General features: G+C 37.1%; 1 protein-coding gene across 5 annotated transcripts in view; it reads left to right on the top strand.

Annotated features, from left to right (window-relative positions):
- The window catches only part of hps4 (HPS4 biogenesis of lysosomal organelles complex 3 subunit 2), a 54,784-nt gene that overhangs the window by 14,168 nt on the left and 13,608 nt on the right, over positions 1-27,008 (top strand). For 2 of the 5 annotated variants that reach the window (XM_057831914.1, XM_057831913.1), the window contains exons 1-3: positions 20,255-20,397; positions 20,472-20,579; positions 23,674-23,790. In XM_057831914.1, coding sequence (XP_057687897.1) covers positions 20,554-20,579; positions 23,674-23,790 — 143 coding nt within the window. In that variant the 5' untranslated portion in view covers positions 20,255-20,397; positions 20,472-20,553. Of the gene's footprint in view, positions 1-1,628; positions 1,695-1,766; positions 1,883-4,386; positions 4,544-16,226; positions 16,540-20,074; positions 20,166-20,253; positions 20,398-20,471; positions 20,580-23,673; positions 23,791-27,008 lie in introns of those variants that run through there. The other 3 variants (XM_057831911.1, XM_057831912.1, XM_057831910.1) reach the window with 3 other exon arrangements.

Genomic DNA, 27,008 nt, shown 5'->3' with positions numbered 1-27,008 from the left:
TTGTTGGATTATTATCTTTAAATACCTGCTGCTTTTTGAGCAGAATTCTAGCTTTGTATAGGCTAATGTTCCTATTGTTGAAAGCACAAAAGTAATAAACTTAAATAAACTAAAATAAATAAATACTTAAACTTAAAAAAGTGTAATAAACAACTAGCACATTGATATTTTGCATTTTGTTTTCTTACTGTACCGAAAATGAACCGAACCGTGACCTCAAAAACCGAGGTACGAACCGAACCGAGATTTTTGTGTACCGTTACACCCCTACTCACGATACGATATGATTTGCGGTACAAAGCTCACGATAACGATGATCTGACGATATGGCGATACAACGATTATAGATACATTGGTCAGGAAATCATTCTAGGATATTCTACAAACAACTAATGAACAGAAAAACAAGCTTCTACTTCGAATTGGAATGAGTGCCTCACTAGTAGATGTCCAATCCATTTGAACTGAGAGGGTCGCTGCCATCCCTCCCACTTCAAACGGATTGAATGTCTATGGCCGTCATTGGCAGCCAATGCCAGGCGATGAGGTCATTTTGGCCCATTTAAGGTCATTTACCTGTTGATTTTCAGTTACTTCCTGTTGATTTTGGGGGTATTTTATGGGTCCCTTCCTGTTTATTTTGAGTTACAGAACAGGAAGTGACCTGGGAATCACCCAAATGATTAGGCAGTGACTAAAACTCAACAGAAAATGACCTGTACAGTATATGCCCTAAAATGAACAGTAAGTGACCCGTGAATGCCCTGAAAATCAGACAGAATGACTGCGAATGCTCTAGTTTCGAATGAACGTTCCCAGTCTAAATGGATTGGGCGTCGAGGACCGTCAATGGCAGCCTTACAGTACCTGACACACCATAATGGTGGAAGATTTTGGGAGCAATATGTAGGTTGCTTTTTTTTTTTTTTTTTTTTTTAAAAACATTGACACCTTTTACGACACCTAAAACTATATTTCGATTTTTGGCAGAAGCATATTGATAACCTTTTGGTATACAAAGTATCACGATATATCACCATTTCGATATTTTGTCACAACCCTATTTGACAGTGATGTCATAAGACTGTCATAAGGCCGTCATAATTCTGACATGACGCTGTCATATGCATTATTGAATGCATATGACAGATGTCATTAAGCGACACCCTGCAAATTTGGTCACTAACTTCTTTTATGTCCAGTTCGCTTTTACATCCATTCAAAAGTGACATAATTTGCCGGATGACACTCAATGTCATCTGTCATCAGCATTCATTAATGCTCATGACAGTGTCATGTCGTAATTATGACGGTCTTTTGACAGTTCATTGTCAAAGTGTTACCAAATAAGCACGTTAGAGGTGCTTTCGTCTCACCATTAAAATGGCGAAGCGGACCTATAAATGACCTTATCTTTGTCATTACTTTTCATAGGACAATGGTATTGGTATCATTTGACTCATGGTTCCATGTAGATTCTAATGATTTCCGTTTGGATTCCACAAATTATATACTATTTTTAATCACATACCTACAGAAATGTATAAATGTTTTGGCCCTTATATGTGTTAATCTCATTTTCCAAATTCAAGCACTGTTTGTTCAACTCTTGATTTTTGCTTTTGCAGAAAAGGTCTTACCTGAAGCACCGTGTTCTGAATCAGTTAAGAGCTCTGAAAGTTCTTTCATTAATGGTAGGAATGGTTGCTTATTTCTCTATAACAAATAATGCCACATTTTTATTTTTTATTTTTTTTAAATTAAAGTGAAGTATACCGTCTCTGCAGTTCCCTGCCAGCCTGTCATCCCTCCTGTAATAAAGACTGAACCAGACAGCATGAGTAGTGATGTGACTGGCGTCAATGACACTAACGTACCTGGGGTAAGTCATTCAAAAATGACAAGTTGGGTCAGCATACACATTGTGAATAAAAACAACGCAATGCTGTGGAAGTGCCAAATTTCAATATTTTATTCAGGATAGAAAATAGATGACATGTTAAAAGTTTGATCTGAGAAAAACTATCATTTTAAGGAAAAAAATGTTGATTTTTGAATTCCATGGTGTCAACAAATCAAAAAAGTTGGGTCAAGGCCATTTTCACCAATGTGTGAGGCATCTCCTCATCATGCAACAGTTGGTAAACATCTTGGGACTTGGGCCTATCTCCGTCAAAGCTGACCGAGTGGAAACACAGACAAAGAGCTTTTTACGTTGAAAATTCTTGTGAATAAATGCTTAAATCCCTGAATTCTTTATAGATATGTACATAAAACAGTCTTGATTCTTGGTTAAAACCAAAAAAGCAGGGCAGTTAGCATTTATTTTACGTAAATATGTCGGATATGCTGCTAGTCTTAAAGCCACTGTGGCGCCACCTTATCACCACAAAGATCTTTTTACGTTGAAAATTCTTGTGAATAAATGCTTAAATCTAGGGCTGCAGCTATCGAATATTTTATTAATCAAGTAATCGACTGAAAATTCTATCGAGTAATCGGATATAACTTTTTTTTTTTTAGGTAAAGAGCAATTATAAATATACATGAGAAAAAAAAGACATCCAATATTGAACCATTTTCAGTCAATATCTTTATTTCTGATGTACATTGTTGAAAACAGCCAACAATTGCATCTCAGATGTGACTAGAAAACTGCTTTCACTCAAAAAACTTAAAATCTTATTAAAAAAAAAAACATTTCTTACCTAAAAATGTAATTACACTTGATAACACACATCACTTGAAAGCTTTGTGTTTTTCCCACGTGTTTCAATTGAATTTCCATTTGTGTCAAGCTATTTTTAAGTTGTAGTTACCGTAAGTTTTAAGTTAGTCTAAACTGTAAGTACTGATAGGATTTTGAGTTTTTGCAGTGTTCAAAATAAATGTATAATACCTGCTGTATTGGAGCACATTAGGGAACAGTGCTACTTGGTGTTTTATTCAGCAATGACTACTGAGGTAAAACTGACAGTTAGCTTTACTATGTTTTAATTTTACACCCTCATCACTCTACAGCGCTGTTTTTTTACAGATTAAATAAAGCTTGTATGTGAGACACGTTAGCCACGCATCGACAGTGGTCATAATCAATACAAACCTAGCCCTCCGAAGGGCTAACGTTACGTGAGCGAGTGACAGTAATGTTATATTCATTAGCGCTGAGAAGTCTACTGCTTAAAGATGGCAGTTGTTTACTCACGCTGCCCAGACGCGGCCGAGTATGTCATTTCGCATCTAGTCCTAAATGCATGCGATATCTATGAGACGCATTGGACACTACCTGCCACCACACTAGCATCATGCGGGCGTAGTTTTTAGCAACGTCGGCGTAGTTTGTAGCGGCTGTCGGCTGCAGTAAGTTTTTTTTGTTGTTTTTTTTTTTATTGCTTCTTCCTCTACGCACGTGATGTCAGCGCGTTGTCCCGCATTAAAAGTAGTCCGGGCAAAACGTGATGCTTAGAGCTGGCAAAATTAAACAATTCCTAGAGGTGAATAAAATTACTCGGATCAGTTTTTAAACTCGAGTTACTCGTGTTGCTCAAGTATTCGTTTCAGCTCTACTTAAATCCCTGAGTTCTTTATAGATATGAACATAAAACAGTCCCGATTCTTGGTTAAAAACAAAAGATGGGCAGTTAGCATTTATTTTACGTCAATACAAGGTGTCCCCTGCCTACTGCCCGAAGTTAGCTGGGATAGGCTCCAGCACCTCCGCGACCCTTGTGAGGAATAAGCGGCATGGAAAATGAATGAATGAATGAATGTCGAAGTATTTCTCCATGATTTTTTTCGCAACGTTTCAAAATGCATGCGTGGTACGAAAAATATAATAATTACCTTAAATCCTCGAACAAATTACCCCTGAGACAATCCTTCCTGTTTGTATGCGGTATAGTTTTCGTACTTTTTTAACCTAAATCCGGCGTTGGATTGCTGCATGTGTTTGAGAATAACTGCGACTGACTGAAGTGGAGTGTGGGACGGCCCCTTACTTGAAGGCGTGGCGCAATGTCTGGGGAATGTGTCCCGTCAATATCATTATGAAGTCTATGATCAAAGCAAAAAGACAAACGCTTACATACTTTGTCATATTTCGTCGTCTTAGCTCTTCATATCTCTTGTGCTCTTTGTGTTTGGTTAAAAAATACTGCGCACACACTGAAAATGAGAGCGCCACTGGTACCCACTGAGTGGATGTGCAATTACACTTTATTCTAGTACGGCAAAAAAAGTATGTTCCCAGAGGTCACATGCGCAACCCCCGGCATTGCTGTGCACCCCACTATTTGAGTGGAAGTACTGATCAATTGCCAGCGGATACTCTGATAATCTAGCATTACTACAGTTAACATGACGTAAAAGTGTGTATTCTTTTAACAGGATGAAGATGTAGAAACTCTTTACACCTCTTACCTCCGAAAGGAAATTGAGAACCGTGAACAAGAGATGGCCTACAGAGCTCTGAAAATGAAGAAGTTGGAAAAGGAACTGTTACTACTCGATATGCAACTGGCTGGTGGGACCAAGGCTTTCTCTGGTAGTTGTTCATGACCACTCTAATGAAGTGCTCTGTTCTTGCAGTGGCTTGGCACTGCAAAATAATCTGGGTATTGAGTTTTGGTATCAAGACATACTGCAGCATAATCATTTCAGGCTCTCTTGCTTGATATACATAATGGGAAATACCATGTATGTAATCTTAAATGCTAAGCACAAAAACATGTTTTGAGTGCAAGTATGTGTTCTGTGTACACAAAAACATATTTTTAGTATAAATTCACAGTTGTTTTTTTGTGTATGAATTGTTATTTTTCACGCTAGCTACGCCCCTCTCACTCGGGAACATTCATGCATTCCCCTGTGCCCAATTTCCTTTGTCATGCTTGTGATTTACAGGCATGAAAATCTCTTACCTTTCAGCGAAATTCGCCGTTTTGAAGTCAGAAAGGTATGAATTGTGTAGATCCGAGGAGGGGGAGTAGGCATGTGCTGCTTACCGGTTTCACGGTTATCAAAAATGCGAACTCAAAAACAAACACAAGGCGTATTTTTCTTCAATTTATTGAGCTCTCAAATCGTGGTAACTAAAATTTGGTGGGAAACACTCAGGCGACTTGAAATTCCGCTCTGAGACCCCCAATTTGACCAAATTTCAAAATTGTCCTATATGCATGTGTGATACATCATTGGAAAGCTTAAAATCTATTTTCTGGGGGAAGAAAAATTTTGAACAGGAGGGCATTTTAAAAACAAAATATTTTTTTTTAAACAGCAAAACCCTTACTGGAGGTGAGACAACGCGAGAGCAGAATTAAAGACGCCATGATTTTAACGAGATATTATCGCATACTTACCTCGTTTCGATCCAAAAACTCCATGTATGTATTATCGAGTTTCAATACACAGATGTGAATGGCCACAGCCGGATTTTTGAGGGATTTTACGGGTGAAGCATGGTAATATAACAATTGCGATGCAGAAATCGCAGACTTCAAGGAGTGGTCGAGATGTTCTTTTTCATATATTTACCCTTTTAAACATTTTTTTTTTCAATTTTTCTTTGTTTGGATCGATTTTTTATCTAACACATTGGGGAAAATGCGACAGTAACAAAAAAATACAATTAAGTGATAGTTATGAGGTAGATATCCAAGACTTTTTTACAGACGCCATTTTTTTCATTGTGACGTAATTTGTTTTAAAGTTTAAAATATGCGAGTGAATAATTTTTTAAAGTCGTATTTTTTTTAAACAAAATATTAGACATCAATTAATAATTCTAAGATGAAATGACATTTTGATAAATAAATATAATTACTTCTTATGGCTGGGTTGAAACAAGAGCGGTTGCGCGATGTCTGTAAACGGGGGTTTCCAGGGTAAAAGGGACATATTAAAAATTGTTCAGGGGCTTAATGCGCCATGAATCTGCTATGGTAGCATATAGACATATTGTTCTATATAACACAAATGTTCTTTTGGCTTAAAATACAGCAGTTTATTTTAAAGAGGAGTGCAAGAGGAGAAACTGCTTTTTCAGTCTTGTCTGTGTTTTCCGCCATATACAAAATGAATACATTTAAAACGTACAATAGTATTTTTCCCATGTGTGAGTAGCTTCAACAGGTTAGCACCATTAAAACGTTCGCCTAAAACAAAACACACATTTTGCTTTCAAATTTAATATACAAACTAAAACCTTACAAAGACGAATGTTATCCTAGGCTTAGCTGGGAGAGCAACTTCGTTGAGGTTATAATCACAGCCGCTGAGTGAGAAACAAGTTTGAAGTCGAAAAAGGATAGTGTCAAAGATTGCTAGCTAATATCGACAGATGATCTTGCCCCAAGCACAAATTCACATTCGCTGGACGAGGAGAGGTCTCACTCCCAATGTTTTGTTTTTTGTTTTTTTAGATGAATGAATTTGCCTGCATATTGAATTTGGTGAGTAATGGTTTCAATCGTTTTCATATTTTGCGGTATAAGAAAGTTACTGCCATTCGTTACAGCTTGCGTTGAACACTGCCAGAGCTAGCCAAATCTCCGGTGAAAAAAATAGCTCCCGTTAAGTTAGCGTCAAGCTTGTGTATTTAACGGTAATATAAAAGAAGAAACACGAGCTTCTCTCTAATATCGCTGTAATTGGTATTCCAGGGACGCGTGGTGCCTTTTTTTTCAGTGCGACATTCGTGTACAGTGTTGAACACCTAAATTGTTTAGCTTCAAAGTAAACTTTGTTTCTAAATAAAACATGGCCAGCACAAGATCTATGTGTGTCTGTGGTGCCTCCTGCGGATACTAAAACACAGTGTGCGTCGACAGAGCTCAATATTTTGTTGGGTTGTACAGTGTACCGGTGTTCGGCAATTCCTTGCTGCCCGGTGAAACGTCTACACAATGCTCAGCGCGCTTGCGGAAACAGCTGCATGCGCACATTGGTTAAAAGTGGTGAGTGCGCACCCTTTTCATTCCCTCAAAAATATTTTTTGTGTGTGTTACCCTCTTATACTTTTAACCATTGTTTTTTTTGTGGTATCTGTAAAGCAGTTGACCACATTAGTCACGTAGCGTATTTAAACCGTCCTTATTTCATATAACTACATTTAAGTATTTTCTTAAGACATTTTTTTAGTACGTTCTGCCTGTATGCATCTAAACAAAGCAAGTTGAGAGCGCACGGTAGTACTTTGGGTGTCAAATTCACCTCATATAGGACGTTTTGCCGATGTAGACAGTTTGGCAGGACATATTTCCTCCACACCCTTCTCACTTTTTTAACTCCTAACCCATTTTCATGTCTGGATTTACATTACTGTTACAAATAGGGATTTGAATCATGAGTTGTTTCCGGATGTGTTAATGCTGATTTTTATTATTGTTACACTAATGCCAGTATTTCAAAACAGATTTTTAAAATTGTAATTGATTGGTTTACCTTTGCAATGAGGCACCAGCAGTTTTTTGTAGGGTTGTCAAACGATTACAATTTTTAATCGCGTTAATCACAGCTTAAAAATTAATCGTAATTAATCGCAATTCAAACCATCTATAAAATATGCCATATTTTTCTGTAAATTATTGTTGGAATGGATAGATAAGACACACGACGGATACCTACATTCAACATACTGTACTTAAGTACTGTATTTATTTATTATAACAAAAAATCAACAAGATGGTATTAACATCATTAACATTCTGGTAAAGTGATCCATGGATAGAATGACTTAAAAGATAAATGTTAGTACAAGTTATAGGAATTTTATATTAAAACTAGGGCTGTCAAAATTATCGCGTTAACGCGCGGTAATTAATTTTTTAAATTAATCACGTTAAAATATTTGACGCAATTAACGCACATGTCCCGCTCAGAAAGTAGTCTGCCTTTTGGTAAGGTTTACAGCAAGGCTTTTTGCGCTGTCCAACAGCGAACTCTTGTGGTCGCAAACTTGTGGTCGCTTTGCGACATGGTTTATTATTTTCTTCTTTTCTTCATTATGGCTGCACGACGTCTCGGGCTGATAATGTTGTGCTTATATGATCCTTGGACAAGATTTGTCCGTAAGTATGGTTGTTGTAAAGAATGTACATATTATGTTAGTAAGCGAAATGTTATATTTTTTGTATGAGACGCTTTTTGTTTATGTTTAGTGAACCTGTATAGCGTGCTAAGCTAACGTTGTTGCTAATGCAATGCTGTGTACTTTTTTGTTGTTGTTTCACTACGGTCTAAAGAGGACAGTGGTTTGTGGCCATTTTATTAATAAATCAGATGAAAAAGGAAGAAGTCTGATTATTAAGGCGTCGTTCACTAGCTGTCTAGCTTTGGAAAAAGTAGACACTTCGGAATGAGGACAGCATAGACAGATTTAAATGACAGTAGAGTGAAATGCCCACTACAGTCCTTATGTACCGTATGTTGAATGTATATATCCATCTTGTGTCTTATCTTTCCATTCCAACAATTTATTTTACAGAATATATATATATAATTTACAGAAAAATATGGCATATTTTATAGATGGTTAGAATTGCGATTAATTGCGATTAATTACGATTAATTAATTTTTAAGCTGTAATTAACTCGATTAAAAATTTTAATCGTTTGACAGCCCTAATTAAAACCCCTCTTCATGTTTTCGTTTTATTAAAATTTGTAAAATTTTCAAACAAAAGATAAACTAGTAGCTCGCCATGGTTGATGTCAATAATTACACAATGCTCATGGTGCTGTAACCCATAAAATCAGTCGCACCCAAGCGGCAGCAGAGGGCGACAAAACACCAAAAAACAAGTAACAAGTGGATATGACACTGTGCTGTCATTTTAATCTGTTAGAGTGGGGCATGTGCGTTAAATGCCTCAAATATTTTAAAGTGATTAATTTAAAATTAATTACCGCCCGTTAACGCGATAATTTTGACAGCCCTAGTTTTTTGTTTTTATTTTAAAACCACTCGGAGATAGGGGGGGGGTTCTCAAAAGCCCGCTCGGTTAAAAAAAAAAAAAAAAAAAATTTTGCATCTCAGGGCTATTTAATTGCATTATTTATTGTGGATTTATTATTGCCTATAAGACAATAGAGGGCATGCGCGCTCTTTAAATGTGCTTTTGTTGTCTTAGATTTGATAAGACATTTAGGACGAAACCTGGGTCTTCGTAGTTCATTCTGAATTTGTTTTCCTTGGATTTTCGTGCTAGCTTTCAGCTTGGTTGAATCATGTCAAGTTTGTCAACTGACCAGCGACTGGGAATTTTTACCGATTCTGGTGTAATGCAAGGCCACCATTAGTGTGAATTGAAGGTGTATCTTGAAAATAAATCTAATGCTGCTTTACTTGAGCAGGACAATATTTTATTTAGTTACTTGAGTATGAAGAACAACGAAGCCTAGATGTATAGTTTGCTGCAGAGAAAAAAACAACATAAAAAAAACAACATGAAATCTGTAGATTATGTGGTGTTGAAATAAAATTTGAAATCTTTCGTTTACTGTATGTTTTTTGTGTTTGTGTGTGTGCTTAATCCATCAATGCAGCAATTGTCAACCACTTGCGGTGTTTAATCCAATTTCACTTGATTTTTCGGACATTTACGAGACATCTTTGTTCATACATCTGACAGAAGCAGAACAGTTGATTTCCCAATTGAGTAGCAGAAGGAGAGCTGCTACAGAATGATAAATTGTAAAACTCAATTTGTAAGCAAATTGAGATAATATTATTTCAGTGGATACAATTTTACAGACTTGTAATTTGCAGAATGTTTATCGTCATTACAAAATTTGCAAGTAAAAATAGTTATTACACTGCCACATAAATCCTACACATATGCTGGTTTCAGTACTAGCAAGACCAGTAACAACAAAACAAATCCAGCAAGATTGTGATGGATTTGTTAAATTTGATACCGGTCTTGCTAGTACAGAAACTACCATATCGTTAACCTAATAGCATAATTGCCTAACTCATATTTTAATTTTTTCGGAAAAAAATGGAAACACTATTTTTTTTTTTTTTTTTTTGCTGCATAGTTTATAGTATACTACTACTACTACTACTAGGCTACTACAAAGACAGATTTCAATTTTACCTAGATTGTGTGTTTGAGTTTGATATTAAAACGCCCGTGAATTATAACGCAAATCCCCACAGCTAGGTGGCGCAATGACACACAAACACATTTGAAAACTAAAAGGTCCATTAAGCCTCAGCTTAACACCCGCTTTTCACAACACTCAAATAAATTGCACACAAATATCCAACAGCGCTCTGCACGAGCGGCAGCTCAACAGCAACAACAATAATATGCAAACTATAAAATACAATGCAAACTATTTGAAGTTCTCCACAGTCAAAATCTGCAGTTAACTTTTCCTCGCTAAGCACTATTATGGACAAGTTTCCGAGGTACTGTACTTACGCTTTACCTCTGCATTTCTTCTTGCCACTTCTGTTAGACTTTCTCCATCCAAAACAACAGTGGAGCTGGAGTAATGTTACTCATCAAAATCCCTCAAAAAAGGCAATTTGGAAATATCTCATCCATCTGCCATCATCACGACATGGGAGGACAACATGTTCATGAAGGCAGATGTGGAACCAAGTCCGTGCCACCACAAAGACCCTGTGTTTATGGAGACACGTTGCCGTTGGTGTTATGGAAGGTATCTTAATCCTATCCCTGCATTTTCGTGTGTCCGGTGCTCAAAAAATACTAAAGCTAAAATCTTGCGCATGAAACAACTTGTTGTCTTTGATATTGTTACCATGATGATTGTAATCATAATGATGTTTAATATTATTTACTACAACTACAGTACAGCTCTGGCTGCAACACATGCTATCTGCTGCTAGCCTGTTGCTAATCAGCACATGTAGAATGACACAATTATGTAAGCACATAAATGCAAGTTTTACAAGTTTTGTTCGTTTGTTTACTGGTAGAAAACGCTGTTAGGCAAGGGAAGACAAATTGATGTGCCTCACAACAACACTGACTGTACGTCTGGACATATATCGAGACTACGTGCATTCTACTTTGATGATGTCAAGCTTGACTTATACTCCACCTTCGTTAATATTTGTGAATTATTTACCTGTTTTGCAAATGCACCAGTCGTTTTAAATAAAACAAATTGAATCATGTCCAAATGTTTTATTGTGATCATTATCTGCAATAGAATGATATACTATTTTTGTTTATATGTACATACCTTGTCATATTTCCTTGTAACAACAAAATCCGTGTCAGCCCTTCTGCATTCGGCAACTGTAATTTTATTTGTAATTTCACCTCATTTTGGTCACTCAAGTGGCCAGCGTATCAATCACGTCAACACAGGCTGCTCTGGTTGTTATAATTTTGTCCACGAGTGATCAACGAAGTGATAGGAACAAACATGAAATATTTTAGGTATATCCTTAGGTTTTAAGCACATCCTTAACTTATTGTCTGCAGCTAGTTTCAATTTAAGGCGTATGGCAAATTAGATCCACTATTGCGCTTTGAATCTGGACGCTGTTCAAAACATTCCACTTCCAACCATTATATATTTATATATTAGAGATGATGCCGATCGATCGGGTCCGATCACGTCATTTTCAAAGTATCGGAATCAGCAAAAAAATATCGGACATGCCTTTTTAAATATATATATATATATATTTTTTTAAATTAAATCGTTTTCTTATTGGTGTTACACTTATATAGCGCTTTTCCACCTTTCAAGGCGCTCAAAGCGCTTTACACTATCTCACCATCCACCTACTGGTGACGCAGCACCAGGAGCAACGTGGGGTTCAGTGTCTTGCTCAAGGACACTTAGACATGTTCATCAGGGCGGAGAATCGAACCCACACCCTCTGGGTTGGGGGACAATTACTCTACCACTGAGCCACGCCACCCCAGATTGTTATATTTAACGTTACAGACAAACTGTCTTACACTCATCCAGAGTCTTTAATTTTGGCTTAAAGTGGGGTTGTCAAATTTATCGCGTCAACGGCGGTAGTAACATTAAAATAATATTTAACGCAATTAACGCATGCGCTGCACTATCCACTCACGCATTAACGCGTTTAATCTATAATGGCACCGTATTACGTATACATAGAACTAAAAGGCAACGTAAAATGGGCAGAGAGAATTTTGACAGCCTTTGAAGCCTTTTTTTTAAATTGGCTAAAGCCTTACAATCCCTCTCTCAACGATCAGAAATATTGTGGGAAGCAATGTGGGGAAGAAAGGTAGTAGTTGATCTTTTTCTTTACACCCTATTATATTTCCCAACGCTGAGAAGATATATCAATTGGTACCATTACGCACAGTCATGGTTGCACTTCCCATCATGCATTTGGGCAGAAGTTAAGTGGCTGAATTATTATTCACTGAAAGCTCATAAAGATCCACTAGATGACAATATTTAGTCACAATATACAAAGTCACATTTGTCCTTTAAGAACTACAAGTCTATCCGTGGATCCCTCTCACAGAAAGAATGTTAATAATGTAAATGCCATCTTGAGGATTTATTGTCATAATAAACAAATACAGTACTTATGTACTGTATGTTGAATGTATATATTCGTCCGAGTTTTATTCATTTTTTTCTTAATGCATTGCCAAAATGTATATGATGGGGAAAAATTATCGGGAATGATTGGAATTGAATCAGGAGCAAAAAAAAGCAATCGGATCGGGAAATATCGGGATCGGCAGATACTCAAACTAAAACGATCGGATCGGGAGCAAAAAAACATGATCGGAATAACCCTAATATATATATATATAATATAGGCGCTTCCAGGAGTTCATGCACAGAACAGAAAGTCCCTGAGTCTCATCTACTTAGTGCTGAATCCATTTTGGAGATTCTGTGGGTTGCTATGGTTTGATTTAGTAGTTTTAACTTTGTCAACACACTGCTTACTCCAACCGCACATCATGTTGTTCTGTCTAAATGGGAACTTTGGAGCAGAAATTATTAAAGATGGCACCGCTCATGTTTCGCTCAGGAAACTTGTTTCTAAACTATCGTAATTTTTTACCTCGAATTGAATTTTAGGAAATTTCGCTGTTTTTGTCAAGAAAAAAATCATTAATTCGTTTTTGGCCCATGTTAACGCCTCCTCTGTCAACAGTCAAGTTTTCCGTTCCAATAGCGCCTTATCCAATGAGAACTGTAGAAAGCAAGGTGTCAGGTGGCGACCATGTCATTAACAAAACAAAAAACAAACAAACACTTTTTCAACTTACATGTATATATTTAATCACCAAAGTTAAATATGCTCTTGTTCACATTTACTCCGTTACATTTACTTGAGTAACTTTTTCAGGAAAATGTACTTCTAAGAGTAGTTTTACTAAGCCATACTTTTAGCTTTTACTTGAGTACATTTGTGAAGAAAAAATGCTACTCAGCTACTTCGGGCTACACTAGACGCCACGTTTTCTTCCTCTTTATTCTACAAATGAGATTTTATTTTATATATTTATTTATTTTTGCCAGATAGAACAGTGGCGCTACCAGTTTAACCATTGAGACGTCATAACAATAATCACATGACTCCATTATACCAATCAGATTCAAGCTTGCCGTTCTATGATCACGCCGGCCTGTTCAATCATGTTGCATCTTTACAGCACCGTAAAGAAATTAAGTATTTGACAGAGAGCGCTGCAATCATCATGACTCGAAAGCGCGGATTTTAACCTCTATCACAGTTTTTATTTGGCTCCGATTGACCACGCAGATATGATCGTTTTAGTTTATTAAAAGGAAATATGTTTTCCCCCACTAGGGGGCACTCATGCTCGTTGAACGAATGATGCTTCATTTCTGTATTTTTTTTTCTGTCGCCAGAATTCAATTTTTTTTTTGTATTTCTTAATGCGGCTTGTGTAGTAGGGCATAGTCTTATTCTTCTCCAAAGTATAATAATAGTAAACACATAGATTAAAAAAAAGACAACCATTGCTAAAAAAAAAAATCACACATTAAAAGCAGTTCCTCCCGTTACTCATTACTTGAGTATTTTTTTTCCACCAAATGCTTTTTCACTTGTACTAGAGTACATTTTTTGGCTGACTATTTTTACTTTTACTTGAGTAATATTATTTTGAAGTAACTGTACTCCTACTTGAGTAATATTTCTGACGACTGTATCCAAGGGCGTAGGTTTGCAGAGGGACGTAAGGGACATAACACTACCAACTTTTCAGGATGCTCAAATTATCCCCACCAATTTCTAAGCGACCTTATTTGCATTATATAATGACTTCAGTTATATAGGTCATTTAGATTGTCTTCCTATATGTTGTAAGGATAGAATTGATCCTGCCATTATTAAGTGAATTACAGTACTTTCATTATGTTCAGACTTACACTGACCCATTTTCACTCGCTGAATGTGCCAGTCCATTTTTAAAAAAAACTCAAATTCATGTTTGATTGGCTGATGACTTGAACCCCCCGACACAAACACGCATTCACATCCCGACAGAAATACAACATGCCGCCTCCCCCGCCCCTTCAAGGACGAGGGATAATAGAAGTTTTTGTCCGCCAGCAGCATCCACTGTAAGTCATGTAAAAAGACGTCAATGTTATGGAGGTGGGGAACACACCACTAATTTTGCTACTGCTACAGTGCTTCAAGTCGATTTTACTCGGTTAGATTTCTTGAAATAAGCTTATTTTCAGCTAGCTGTTTTTCTTAACAGACTTATTTTAAGCAAAAAGTTGGTATATTTAGTCTTAAAAGAAAAACGTTTTCGTCAGAAATGTTCTTAATTCAATAATATTGTTTGAAACGATATTTGAAAGAATTTTTTTCTTGATTTAGGTGAAAAATGGCCAACTTTTAGATGTATAGGCTCAATACAAACAAATAGTAATATTTACTTAAAGTGAAAGAATCTGACGCATTATTCTGTTAACTAGCCTTTAACAGTAAAAAAAAAGATGGGATAAAATTATTTGACTAGATTTAACAAAAACTAGCCCCCCTGGTGTCTAAAAAGTGTCATTACATGTAATTGACTTTCCTATATATATATATATATATATATATATATATGTATATATATATATATATATATATATAGGAAATGAACAAAAATAATATTTTTATGATTGGTCAAAATTAGTTTTGAGCACCTTAGTCGGCCATTTGCTTTGCGTACAATAAAAAAAAAAAAAAAACTTTTTGGGGAAAAAAAAAATATTTTAAAAAAAGATTTTTTTCTTTGATCGAATTTTTTTTTTTTTTTTGATTGAAGTGATTGTCTGTTTTTAAAATGTGCATTTTTTGAAGCAACTTAAATTTTGACTGAATAATAATAAAAAAATGTCCTAGCCAAAATGTGCCCCAAAAACAAATCAACATTCCTTCAATAAAAAAAAAGAAAAAGAAAATAAAAATCATTTTTTTAGTTTCAAACTTATTTTTGCATTCAAACACATTTTTTTTTTTAATTCAATTGAAGCGACATTTTTTTGGGTTGAATAATAAAGACGCCAATCTACCTCCATATAGCTCCGCCCAGGGGATACAATTTTTGACTGGGGTAACTACATTGGCACGACACCGGCGGGCGTACCATATTCAATGGATGAATATCTTGGCGAAAAGTATTGCCTAAGCAGCCTGATTTAGAATTCCCTTCAAGAAGGATGGGAAACAAAAAACGCTAATTGTCAAATTATTATAAATATTTTTAAGTTATTAAGTTAATTTTATTGCTGACACTACGTTTCGGGGTCATCAACATGTTGTGCCCTCCCTGCCCCAAAAGTCAAACTCCGCCTATTGTGTAAAGGTTAGTATAGGTCAATGCAGATTTATTTTTGCATTGATCATTTAGCCTATCATTTATTTAGGTTCATATTGGTGAGAAATGTAGCCCTGACCCCCATTCACCAAATATGTTTGGTCTAATTAATGTCCCGTCCCCAGCAAAAAGTGGACATGCAGGTTATGATGTTATATTGTCCCTACCAACATTAAGACCAAACCTACGCCCTTGGCTGTACCCACCTCTGCTCGTTTCAATGTTTTATTTATTGATTTGTTAAAAAAATAAAAATAAAAATAAATAAATTAATCAAAAAACACCTTTTCGTCCCAACACTAGGGGGTGCTGAAGCACCCCATTTCCCACGCCACGAAATATGCTGAGTTTCTTGGCAGGGTACAAAAGTTGTATTTTGTTCCTCACCGTACGCCGTACTTTCACATGACTGGTTTTGCGTGTGACTGACTTGCATTCCTACAGAGAGGAACGAAGTTGACATCGTCCAAATTATACTTTTCACCGGTGAATTGAAGACAAACGAAACCGACTACTACTGAGACTTTACATTTTTTGTGGTAACTTCATCGCGAATTTGGATGGAGTTTCAGGGCAGTTTTGCCGTCACAATAGCGTTGCCGTTTTGTGTTTTGGTGTCTGGGACTTGAGAGAACTGATGACGGCAAAATATATCATTTTGGACTATGGCGGAACTCTGTCCGCTTGACTCCAGAGGGTAAGACCTTCTTTCCTGGAAATACCATACTAACTTTTAACCACTTGTCATTTTGTGTTACTTTCCCACGCTAACACACCCCCTGCGCCTTCTGCATGTTTTCACCCACTCAATCATTTTTGCTGGAATTCGAAATGTATGGAATAAATTAACATGAACTGGATATTAAAACTCAGGATTTACAGTTTTGGAAGCGGTACCATAAATACTTTAACAAGTATACATGAACAGATGTAGTAATCAATATGTTATTACACAGTGAACTGTCAATAGTGTTAATTAGGGCTGCAGCTATCAATTATTTTAGTAGTCGATTAATTGATGAACTACTTCGAATAATCGAGTAATGGGATAAGTAACGCAAAAAAATGAAATACCTGAGCTGAGCCTCAAACGGTATGAAAAATAAATGAGGATCGAAGTACAACAAAAGAACAACTGGCTAACTTAGATAGCGAACATATGCTAGCTTAAATGCTATACAATGCTAAGTTTTTTTTTTTTTTTTTTTTTTTTTTTTTACAATGCTCTTAACAAATGGTTCAAACACATATTCCCATAAAAATGGCTAAATGTACTTAAAAACTAAATTACGAATGCATTAAAAAAACATGAGCTCAAACAAAAACTTATGTTGGTCTTAACAGGGAGCAGCTGGATTCAGCCATGTGAAATGGGTAATGTCATATTCATTGTTGCCACTTGAGGGCAGTGTATCCACCCAAATCAAACGAAATGAAAACACTTTCAAAACAAACCATTACAACGCTACTTTAATTAAACGAATACTGGAAGCAACAAAATTGATTTCGAATCGTTTTTCAAATCGAATTACTCAAGTTAATCAAGTAATCGTTGCAGCACTAGTGTCAATACAATTGACACAAAGCAAAATCGATTTGTTTTTGTTCATTAATAACATTGAAACCGTCATGTTATCATGAGGTTGTGTGAGTTCTTTTCCTAATGGGCAACTTGTTTTTCATATTATGTCGCATGAATTTATTGTGTAATCAACTTATTTGTTGCAATTTTTGGTCACTGATTTCAAATCTGGCAGCAGCACCCCCCAGCTTTGCTTTAGTTTTCATGCAATTGGCATTTTTGATATTCTTATAGATATTGTAGCTACTTCAGAGATTCTTTATATGTTTTCACACAATACAAGTTCAACTTTTCAGTCCTTTACATGCATAGTTATATACATTGTTTAGAATCGTTGTCAACATTAGCTTGTCATAATTGACTGAATTTTTTTTTTTTTTTTACATATTGGCACTTACACTTTTACACTTCGGCACCATTGCAGTCCAGCACGTCACATTGTCCTTATTTTCCCCCAAAAATATATAATAAGTTTTTGTTAGAGTTCTGGGTGAGCGAGCAACCCAAGCGCAGAAAAGGCAGGCAAGCTGACAGGGGTAACAATAGTTTGTTGCATAATATGACAGCAGTCTGTGTCCAAATGATCAAACAGGCATTTGGCGAGTGAGCAGGTGAGCAATGCAGGATCTGTGAACAAAGACAAGGGCAGCTGAATAGAAGCAATACAAATCGTGGATCAAAGTGAACGCTAGAGTCACAAACTCGTGGAGTAGAGTTGTTGATCAGGCGACGAAGTGAGGCCAGGGACTGGCTTAAAGTGCTTGTGACACGAAAAAGCATGTTTATTTCATAATACACGCGGTATTTTATGCTCCTGAATGATATGGACCGCTTGGATGTGTGTGGAAGCGATCGCTATATTTATTTAGTTTTTTGAATCCCGCGCCAGGAAAATGAGTGACTTCCGGCTTCGGTCTCGCATTGAGGAGGAGGGCGCTGTGACGTGTACGGTAGAAGACGTCCTCTTCACGCTACAGTGTACTGTTGTGTATGAGGACGAAGGATTCAGCTGATTTTGCGGATTAATACTTTTATTTTTTGCATCACGCCAGCCAAACGGCTGCAGAAAAATCATTCTGTATGCGGGAGAGGCGTATGCGCCTTTTTGGAGTTTCAAAAGGTTCCCATTCACCGTGGATATTTACTGTGGGACCATTGGACTTACAAGGAAGTGAGTAAACATCTCGTTTTGTATTATGTCAAATACGAATACAGTGATTACAAAGTAAACACTATAAAATTCCTTTAAATAAAGGACTACTTACGTTTGATCATTGATAGGCATGTAAAAAGCTATCCTCATGCCCATTAGCAGTTAGCTGTTAGCACGTTAGCTGCACAACAATTCCAGCCACCCTCCTCCAGCGAACGAACTGTAAATTGCTCTCCGCTGGGCGGTTTGCCGATCCGCAAAGAAACTCGACAACCGGGTCGTCATGTCAAATAATCCAGGCTAGTTATGTGTGATTTTCCACTTCGAAGACTTTGAAACATCCCTCGGTTCGGGTTAGCATGTCGGCTAGCTGTCACTCCTTCTGGTCTGTTTACATTCTCCGAAGCCGGGGAAGGGAAATGACATATGTCCGATTTAGGTGTCATAAAATATCGTTCGGGAGGTGTGACAGTAAAGGTAAAGTCGACTGTTTTGACCATTATGGAGTAATTTTGCCATGTCGTCTTGAATAAATGGATTTTTATTATTTTATATTCCATTTAGCACAAGATTGTTATTTGTCATGACCATGCCATTTATTTAGCAATTGGGGAAAGTACTTGGGTAAAAAGAATATCCTGTAAAAATATTGAAGTAGAGACAGAAACAATGACATTTTGCCGCTCTCTTCGTCGCGTTTTCCTCATTGTGAATAGTTCCCCCTCGACGGGCTGACTGGTCCTTCTCAAGCCATTTATATAGCTATTGGGGAAAAGTACTTGGATAAAAAGAATATCCTGTAAAAATATTGGGAGTAGAGAGACTGAAACAATGACATTTTGCAGCTGTCTTCGTCGCGTTTTCCTCGTTCTGAACAATTCTCCCTCAATGGGCTGAATAGTAAAACCGATGAGCCTAGTCTACCGCTGACGTCATCCACCTGTTGGGGACGCTAAAGCCCTATAATTGTAGGTGTGGCTAACCGGCAGATTAAAAGACTAATTTCTCGTCATCTGCGCTTTGCTAAATTGTTGTATATAGTCGAATCGTCTCAAAATATGATTCTAATTCACATAATAATGCCATTTAAGACTTTTTTTCTGGTGTCGTATGCTCTTTAAGTTGGCTGTTACTGACGATTGACTGCACCTGGTCCCAGGCTCACCCATATGTCCAGTCCTGCAATTAAGACACACCCACACCCCCCACCCCACCCGCACACACAGGGAGGAGGAGCACGGCTCAGGGAGAAGGGGCCCTAACAGTTTGCATTAATTCAACAAATATTTTATTTACCAGTGCAATTTAGCTTTTCATCGTGAACATTAATTGAGGGTCAAAGCGGAGAAAATAATTGTATTCTAAGAGAGATTTGGTGAATTATTCATTGATTACATTTAACAGTGCAGAATTGATCAAAAAGGAATCTAATGTCCTTGTTAGTAAAAGTTAAGTTTTCGTGTCCTTATTGTCCTGGCATGAACTTATGTTTTGCAGGTGTCATTTTTTTTTCCTATATGATGGCTCCAAGGTGAAGGGAGAGGGAGATCCAACTAGCAAAGGGATATGTTACTTCTATCCCGAAGAGGTGTGAAACTGTGGCCTAATATAGTCAAATTATTCATGGATGATCAAAAAGTTGATGATAATTACAAGCATGCTTTTTTTTATCGCAGACACCTATAGATAAGCAGGAACTGCTTTGTGGGCAACTTGCTGGAGTTGGCCGTTGCATTTCGGAGCTTTCTTCCTCCCCTGTGCGCTTCCTGAGGCTGCGTCGCCATAAGTTTGCAATCCACATGGAAGACGACTTCTTTTGGGTAGTTTGTGTGAGATGTCTTAAAATCAGGTTATCAGTCTCTGATAGCTAACCTGTTTCTTTATCTTTCTTCAGGCTCTGGGCTGCTCAATGGAAACTCCCACTATTAGTGTCTGTGAGCTACTGGATAAGCTTATAAACCTCTTTTGTTTCTACAATGGCTCTGTGCGCCAGAGCTACCAGGTACTGTTTTTTTTTTTTTTTTGAGCGCAATGCCCATTGATATTAACTCTTTTGGAGACAATGGGCACTTCAGTTGACATTTAGTCAAACGTTATCTTTGACTAAATCACGGCCAGCCCAGGTCACAGAATATGTCTTGTGGTAGTTAGTAAAAGAAGAAATTTGATATTGAAAATACCTTTTGACACCAATAGACGTCCAATGCATTCCAACTGAGAGGGGCTGGAAGCGATCGAACGATCAATTGTTGTCAACAGCAGTGGAAGAGTTAAGCTATGGGAGGTCACAAGAGATTTAGAAAACAAAACTAAAATAAATTAATTAATTTCTCAGAGCACAATATACTCGGGTCACACATAATTGAAATTGTCTTTGTTATTTATTTATGTTTTTAAATTTATTATAATTAGCTGATTTAAAAAAAAATCAAGTATATTTTAGAATATTATTTATTATATTTAAATAACTTTTTTTTACAAAATATATCTTTCAAATAATTTATTATACAGTGGTACCTCGATATACGATCGCTTCGATTCACGATCTTTTCGACATCCGACGTAAAATTTGACTCGCCGTTTGTTTGTACATCTGACGAAATGCTCGAAATACGACGATTTATGACAGCGTCACAATTTCATTGTTTTCCCGCAAGACGGACGCACGGTGGATTTTCTTGTGAGAGAAAAATAAACATGGGTTCCAAAAATGTTGAAGCAGGTGGTGGAAAAAAGAGGTAATGGTAATATTGAAATTAAGATGAAAATGATAGAAAAAATATGAGCATGGGGTATGTGTCTGTAAACTACTTGACAATACTCCTCGGACCTCCGTTCGCCAGTCATTATAAGTTAAGGTGACACTTATTATTGTGGTACCATCACCACAGAGATCGACAGCTTCGTCAGGTTTGTAATCATTTATTTCAGAACTTGTCCAACACAACACGCCAACTGTCCGCCGCAGTTGACGCCAGCAACAACAGGATGTTAAAGAGAAAGTAAAATCTCAAATGCACTCTCTCTCACTCTGTCGTCAGCCACGCGGTGCGTTTAGGTACACCACGCAAAATACATCCACCACATTATAATCCGATTTGTTAACATTTTACATGTATTATTATTATTATTACTATTATTTTATTATTATTCCGATTTTTATTCAAAATTTACTTGTTTTTCTCAATGTAATTGCTATTTGCAATAGTAACAGCAGTATTTTCTTTAGGATTTAGTGTAGGTTTTTGGGCTGTGGAACAAAGTATTGGAATTATAATGTATTGTTATGGGAAAATCTTGCTGGCCATACTACCCTTTCGACTTACAAACAAGGTCCTGGAACGACTTAACCTTGTATGTAAAAGCACCACTGTATTTACCGTATTTTCTGCACTATAAGGCGCACCTAAAAGTCTTTCATTTTCTAAAAACGTTTTGATCAGATGCGCATGATATATGGATCAATATTGGTAATACATGAAATGACATTCCCTTTAGCGGTGCTCCATCTAGTGGATGCATAAAGCTACTACAACAACAGAGTGACCCAAAAACAAGTTTAAAAATCCAATAAAACCAAGAGTAATGGAAAAAATATTTTATTCATAGTAATTGGAACTTTAAAACATGCCATTTCGGAAATAATTATGGAAATTTAAAACTATGTCCTTAAATGGCTTCCTGCATGAATGCATTCTTGAAATCTGCTGTTGACCACTTAAAAAACAACAACATACAAACAAAAAATAGGAATTTTTGCGCAGACATGAGCGAGTGAGACAGTGACCTTGAGCAAGTGAGCAATGTGCCATTTTAGTAACCATGGTGAAATCAGGATGAAATTCACAGTAATCCAGCACAGATGAGGAATCAATCTCATCAGCAGATTTCAAGAATGCATTCGTACAGGAGGATGCCATTTAAAGAATGTCATTTTTAAAAAGTGAAAATTCCAGCATTGTTTCTTAATTGGCATATTTTAAAGTGCATGTGACACGAAAAAGCATGTTTATTTCATAATACGCACGGTATTTTATGCTCCTGAATGATATGGACTGCTTGGATGTGTGTGGAAGCGACCGCTATATAAATAGAGATGAAATAAATAAAGGTCAAGTCCTGGGCATTCCCCATCCTTTGACCCTCCATGTCGGCAAGGAAAAACTCCAAAACTCTTTAGGAGAAATGAGAAACCTTGGGGAGTACCACAGTCAGGAGAGATCCAGTCCCAGGACGGATAGACAGGATGCACCAGGACTGCTAATGGGAATTAGCAGACGGAGTTAAAGTTTGTAAAGATGCAAGAGAGTAAGGGAACAAGGAGTGGTCCATCCAGTCAGTGGTCCGCATAGTCAGGAGGCTGCAGCTGAAAAATAACCCCTCCCGAGAGGGGAGGAGGGAAAGGGGATACCGGGTGACTAGTGATGAAGAGACTAGTCGACTAGATATTAAAATTAGAAAATAGAAATAAAGTAAGATAAGAGGTAGGTAGAGTAAGAATAAGGAGATAGGACTCAGTGGCTGTACTTCCCCCAGCATTATAGCTGCTTGTGCAGCTTAGACTGAACTGTGAGTCTAGTCCGATTTCAACTAGCCTGACAATAAGCTTTGTCGAATAGGAACGTTTTTAGTCGAATCTTAAATGTACAGACTGTCTCTGCTTCTTTAATATTAACTGGAAGCTGATTTCATAAAACAGGAGCTTGGTGGCTAAAGGCTCTAGCTCCGACTGTACTTTTAGAAACCCTGGGAACTACCAGTAGACCTGCATTCTGAGAACGGAGTGTTGTGTTGGGGCGGTATGAAACTAGAACATCGGTGAGATAAGATGGCCCCAACCCGTTAATGGTCTTAAATGTAAGAAGGATGATTTTAAATTTAATTCTAAACTCTAATAAAAACTATTGAAGAAAAAAAATATATAATTCGAGCATGAAAAGTTTTAAGTACGACCAAACCACCAAAAGAAATTCTATGAAATGATGAAAATACACTTTTGGGGAAAAATCAATTGTATTCCATGGCACAAATATTACAATTTAAGTTGTAAATGTCAGTCAGGGTTTCTGATGATCCATTCTTTTTGTATTCCTTAGCTTCAAAGTCGGGAAACCTTGGCTGCTCGTTGGTCACGGTATCTGTTACACGTGCTTACTGGACCTTCTGAGCTTCATCTCGTCTTTAGCTCCTTGTCCACAATTGATTCAACAAACGTAAGTTAGCATCCTCCCTTCCATCCATTTTCGCATCTGCCTTCTCTACGAGTTGGGGGTGAACATAAAAAGTAGGGCTGCAGCTATCGATTATTTAAGTAATCGATTAATCTATCAATAAATTAGTTCGTATAATTGAGTAATCGGATTAGGAATATTTAAAGTGTTGCTGAATAAATTTTAAGAGATGTAAAACAAAGGCTTACTAAGATTGCACTTTTAAAAGAGCATTAAATGCGAATAAAAAATAAAATTCCCCGTTTTTTTTTCAAATCATGCAGAATTGCACATTCATTTCAGAAAAGCGATAATTGCATTTAAATAAATTAAAATACCTGAGCTAAGCCTCATACGGTGTTTTACTGTATTTTTCGCACTATAAGGCGCGTCTTACTATAAGCGGCCACCCACCAAATTTGACATGAAAGCGGCATTTGTTCATCGATAAGCTGCACTGGTCTATAAGCTGCAGCTGTCCTCACTGTATTATGGGATATTTACACAAAAACACATCAACCTTTACCACTTTATTTGACAGCTGCATCATAAGACTGTCATAAGCCCAAATGAACAACCATGAAGCTTTGAACCAATTGGCTGGAAAGCTTCATTGAATCAAGAAGCTTCATTTGGCCATCACTGTTCTTTTGGAGGAGACAGTCAACGTCTGCTGCCATCTGCTGTCAACACTGTTGTCGTCCAACATGCCTCCTAGCATGCATTGCAGCAATACAGATTCAAAGAACTATTAAAATTCATGTTCTGTGCTAATTATTTCTTCGGTTACTGTTCTAGTTGTTTCATTAGTTGCTAGTTATGGAATTGGGTAACACTTTATTTGACAGTGGCGCCATAAGACTGTCATAAAACCATCATAATTATGACATGAGACTGAATTATCTCCGTTCTGAATGGATGTAAAAGATCCAAGCTGGACATAAATGGAGTTAGTGACATAATTTGCCAGATGACACTTAACGACATCTGTCATAAGCATTCATTAATGCCCATGATAGTGTTATGTCATAATTATGACTGTCTTATGACAATCTTATGACGCCCCTGTCAATTAAAGTGTTACCTATTAACCCAAATAAGCCACACTGGACTATAAGCCGCAGGATTCAAAATGAAGGAAAAAAGTAGCGGTTTATAGTCCAAAAATTACGGTAATAAATCAGGAAGAGCAATTGGCTAACTTGCACAGCAAAAGTCCGTCAGCTTAAATGCTATAAAATGCTACATACACACATTCCCACAAAAAAGTGCTAAATATACTACCAAACTAAATTACAAATGCATTAACAACCATATCAGCACAAACAAAAACTTATAACTTTATTAACAGAGAGCAGCTGGATCAAGCCATGTTAGATGAGTTAGCTCATATTCACTGTTGACACTAGAAGGCAGTGTATCCTGCTAAATCAATCAAACTAAATCCAAACACTTTGAAAACAAACCATTACAACCTCACTCTAATTGAACGAATCCTCGAGGCAGCAAAATTTAATTCGAAGCTTTTGTCTAATCGAGTTACTCGTGTCAATCGTTTAATCGTCGCAACACTAACTGAAAGCAACCTGAACTGACACAGGGCTAAATGCACATAAGCTGTGGTATGAGCTAGGCCTGAACGATATTGGAAAAAACTATTGCTGCGATTTTTTTTGGGTTTGCGATATATTGCGATATTATATTGCGGTATTAAAAAAAAAATGTATATATATTTTTTTCAAGAAATTTTCACAAGATGACTTAAATAGCTGTTTGGAAAGACTTTAGATGACTCACCATCACCACAGTGTACAGTCATCCCTTGTTTTTCGCCGTTAATGGGGACCACAACCCGCCACGATAAGAGAAAAACCGCAAAGTAGCACACCTCCCCCCTTTTTTTATTTTTATTTTTTTTGTGTTTTTTGTGCCCAATGTATTTATTCAGATTTAGCATTGGAAAGAGATACATATAAGACATGTTTTTTTCTCACTTTTCCCCCCAAAGTGATTTTAAAAATGTATATAAATAAATGGTTTTTAAGAACTTCAAATGTCATAATTATAAGCTTTAAACATAACTGTCCAACCAAATCATTTTTGAACAAGAATAAAGTACTGTAGCAGATAAATGCTTGGCTTTATTAAATGCTTCTGTTTATCTACTTTAGCTGTGACCGTTGAAGTGACATGTAGAAATTTCAAACTCCTCATGATCACTTCTGGCATTTAAACGTCTCCAACGTCCCCACAGTGCACACAATCATTCCAGCGCGGCTTCCTTTCAGCTGTTTAACAAGTTAAACGATGATTGACAGATGCCCGTGTGAAGTCTGCTTCTTTTGCCAGATCAAAGCCATCGTTGCGCCGCAGTGACTGAGAGGATCAAAAGGCTGGGAGAGGGAGGGTAGGAGGCTGTGCGCAGACCAGAAAGTGAGGCGTATGTGGATCAAAAAAAAAAAGAAAAACTATCGCACGTGCTTGCGATGGGACTATTGCGCACACGCACATCGCGATGGCGATGTTTAAACGATATATCGTTCAGGCTTAGTATGAGCCATTTTTAATATAAAATACTAGAGGTGTGCAAAATTTCCGATTCTTAGATAATTCGCGATTCGGCCGTGGAAGATTCGAGAACGATTCACAGACATCCAAATTCCGATTATTGAATTATACCAGGTAAAGCGGAAATAAAACGCAGTCAGCGCGGTCTTCGGGACGCAATGAGGAACAGACCGAGAGTAAATATCATGTGCAGCTAATGCCGCTAGGTAAAAAAAAAACAATAATACCTGACTGCGGCCGTCAGCCGCTACAAACAGTGCCCAGTTGCTAGTTGCTACAAACATACGGCAACATACGGCTATGGCAGATATCACATATATCTAGACTAGATGTGAAATGACAGACTTTCCTGCGCTAGTAAACAGGCGCCATCTTAAAGCAGTAGCCTTCTCTAGAAGGCGCTACTGTGGGGAACCTAATTACTTTTTATCTAAAATACCCCTAAATCGGCAAAATCTTGACTCGAATCTATCTTTAAATGATGAAACAGTTTTAAAACTTTCACATGTCGATAGTAGACATGAGGGAAATTATTAGTGTTGCACCGATACCATTTTTTGGCCCCGATACCGATACCTGGCTGTGCAGTATCGGCCGATACCGATACCATACCGATACCACCCCGATTATATATATATATATATATATATTTT

Source organism: Corythoichthys intestinalis, chromosome 3, assembly GCF_030265065.1.
Source record: "Corythoichthys intestinalis isolate RoL2023-P3 chromosome 3, ASM3026506v1, whole genome shotgun sequence".
NCBI classification, from domain to species: domain Eukaryota; kingdom Metazoa; phylum Chordata; class Actinopteri; order Syngnathiformes; family Syngnathidae; genus Corythoichthys; species Corythoichthys intestinalis.
The sequence above is the reverse complement of the archived record's forward strand: the minus strand, read 5'-3'. Positions and strand labels throughout refer to the sequence as shown.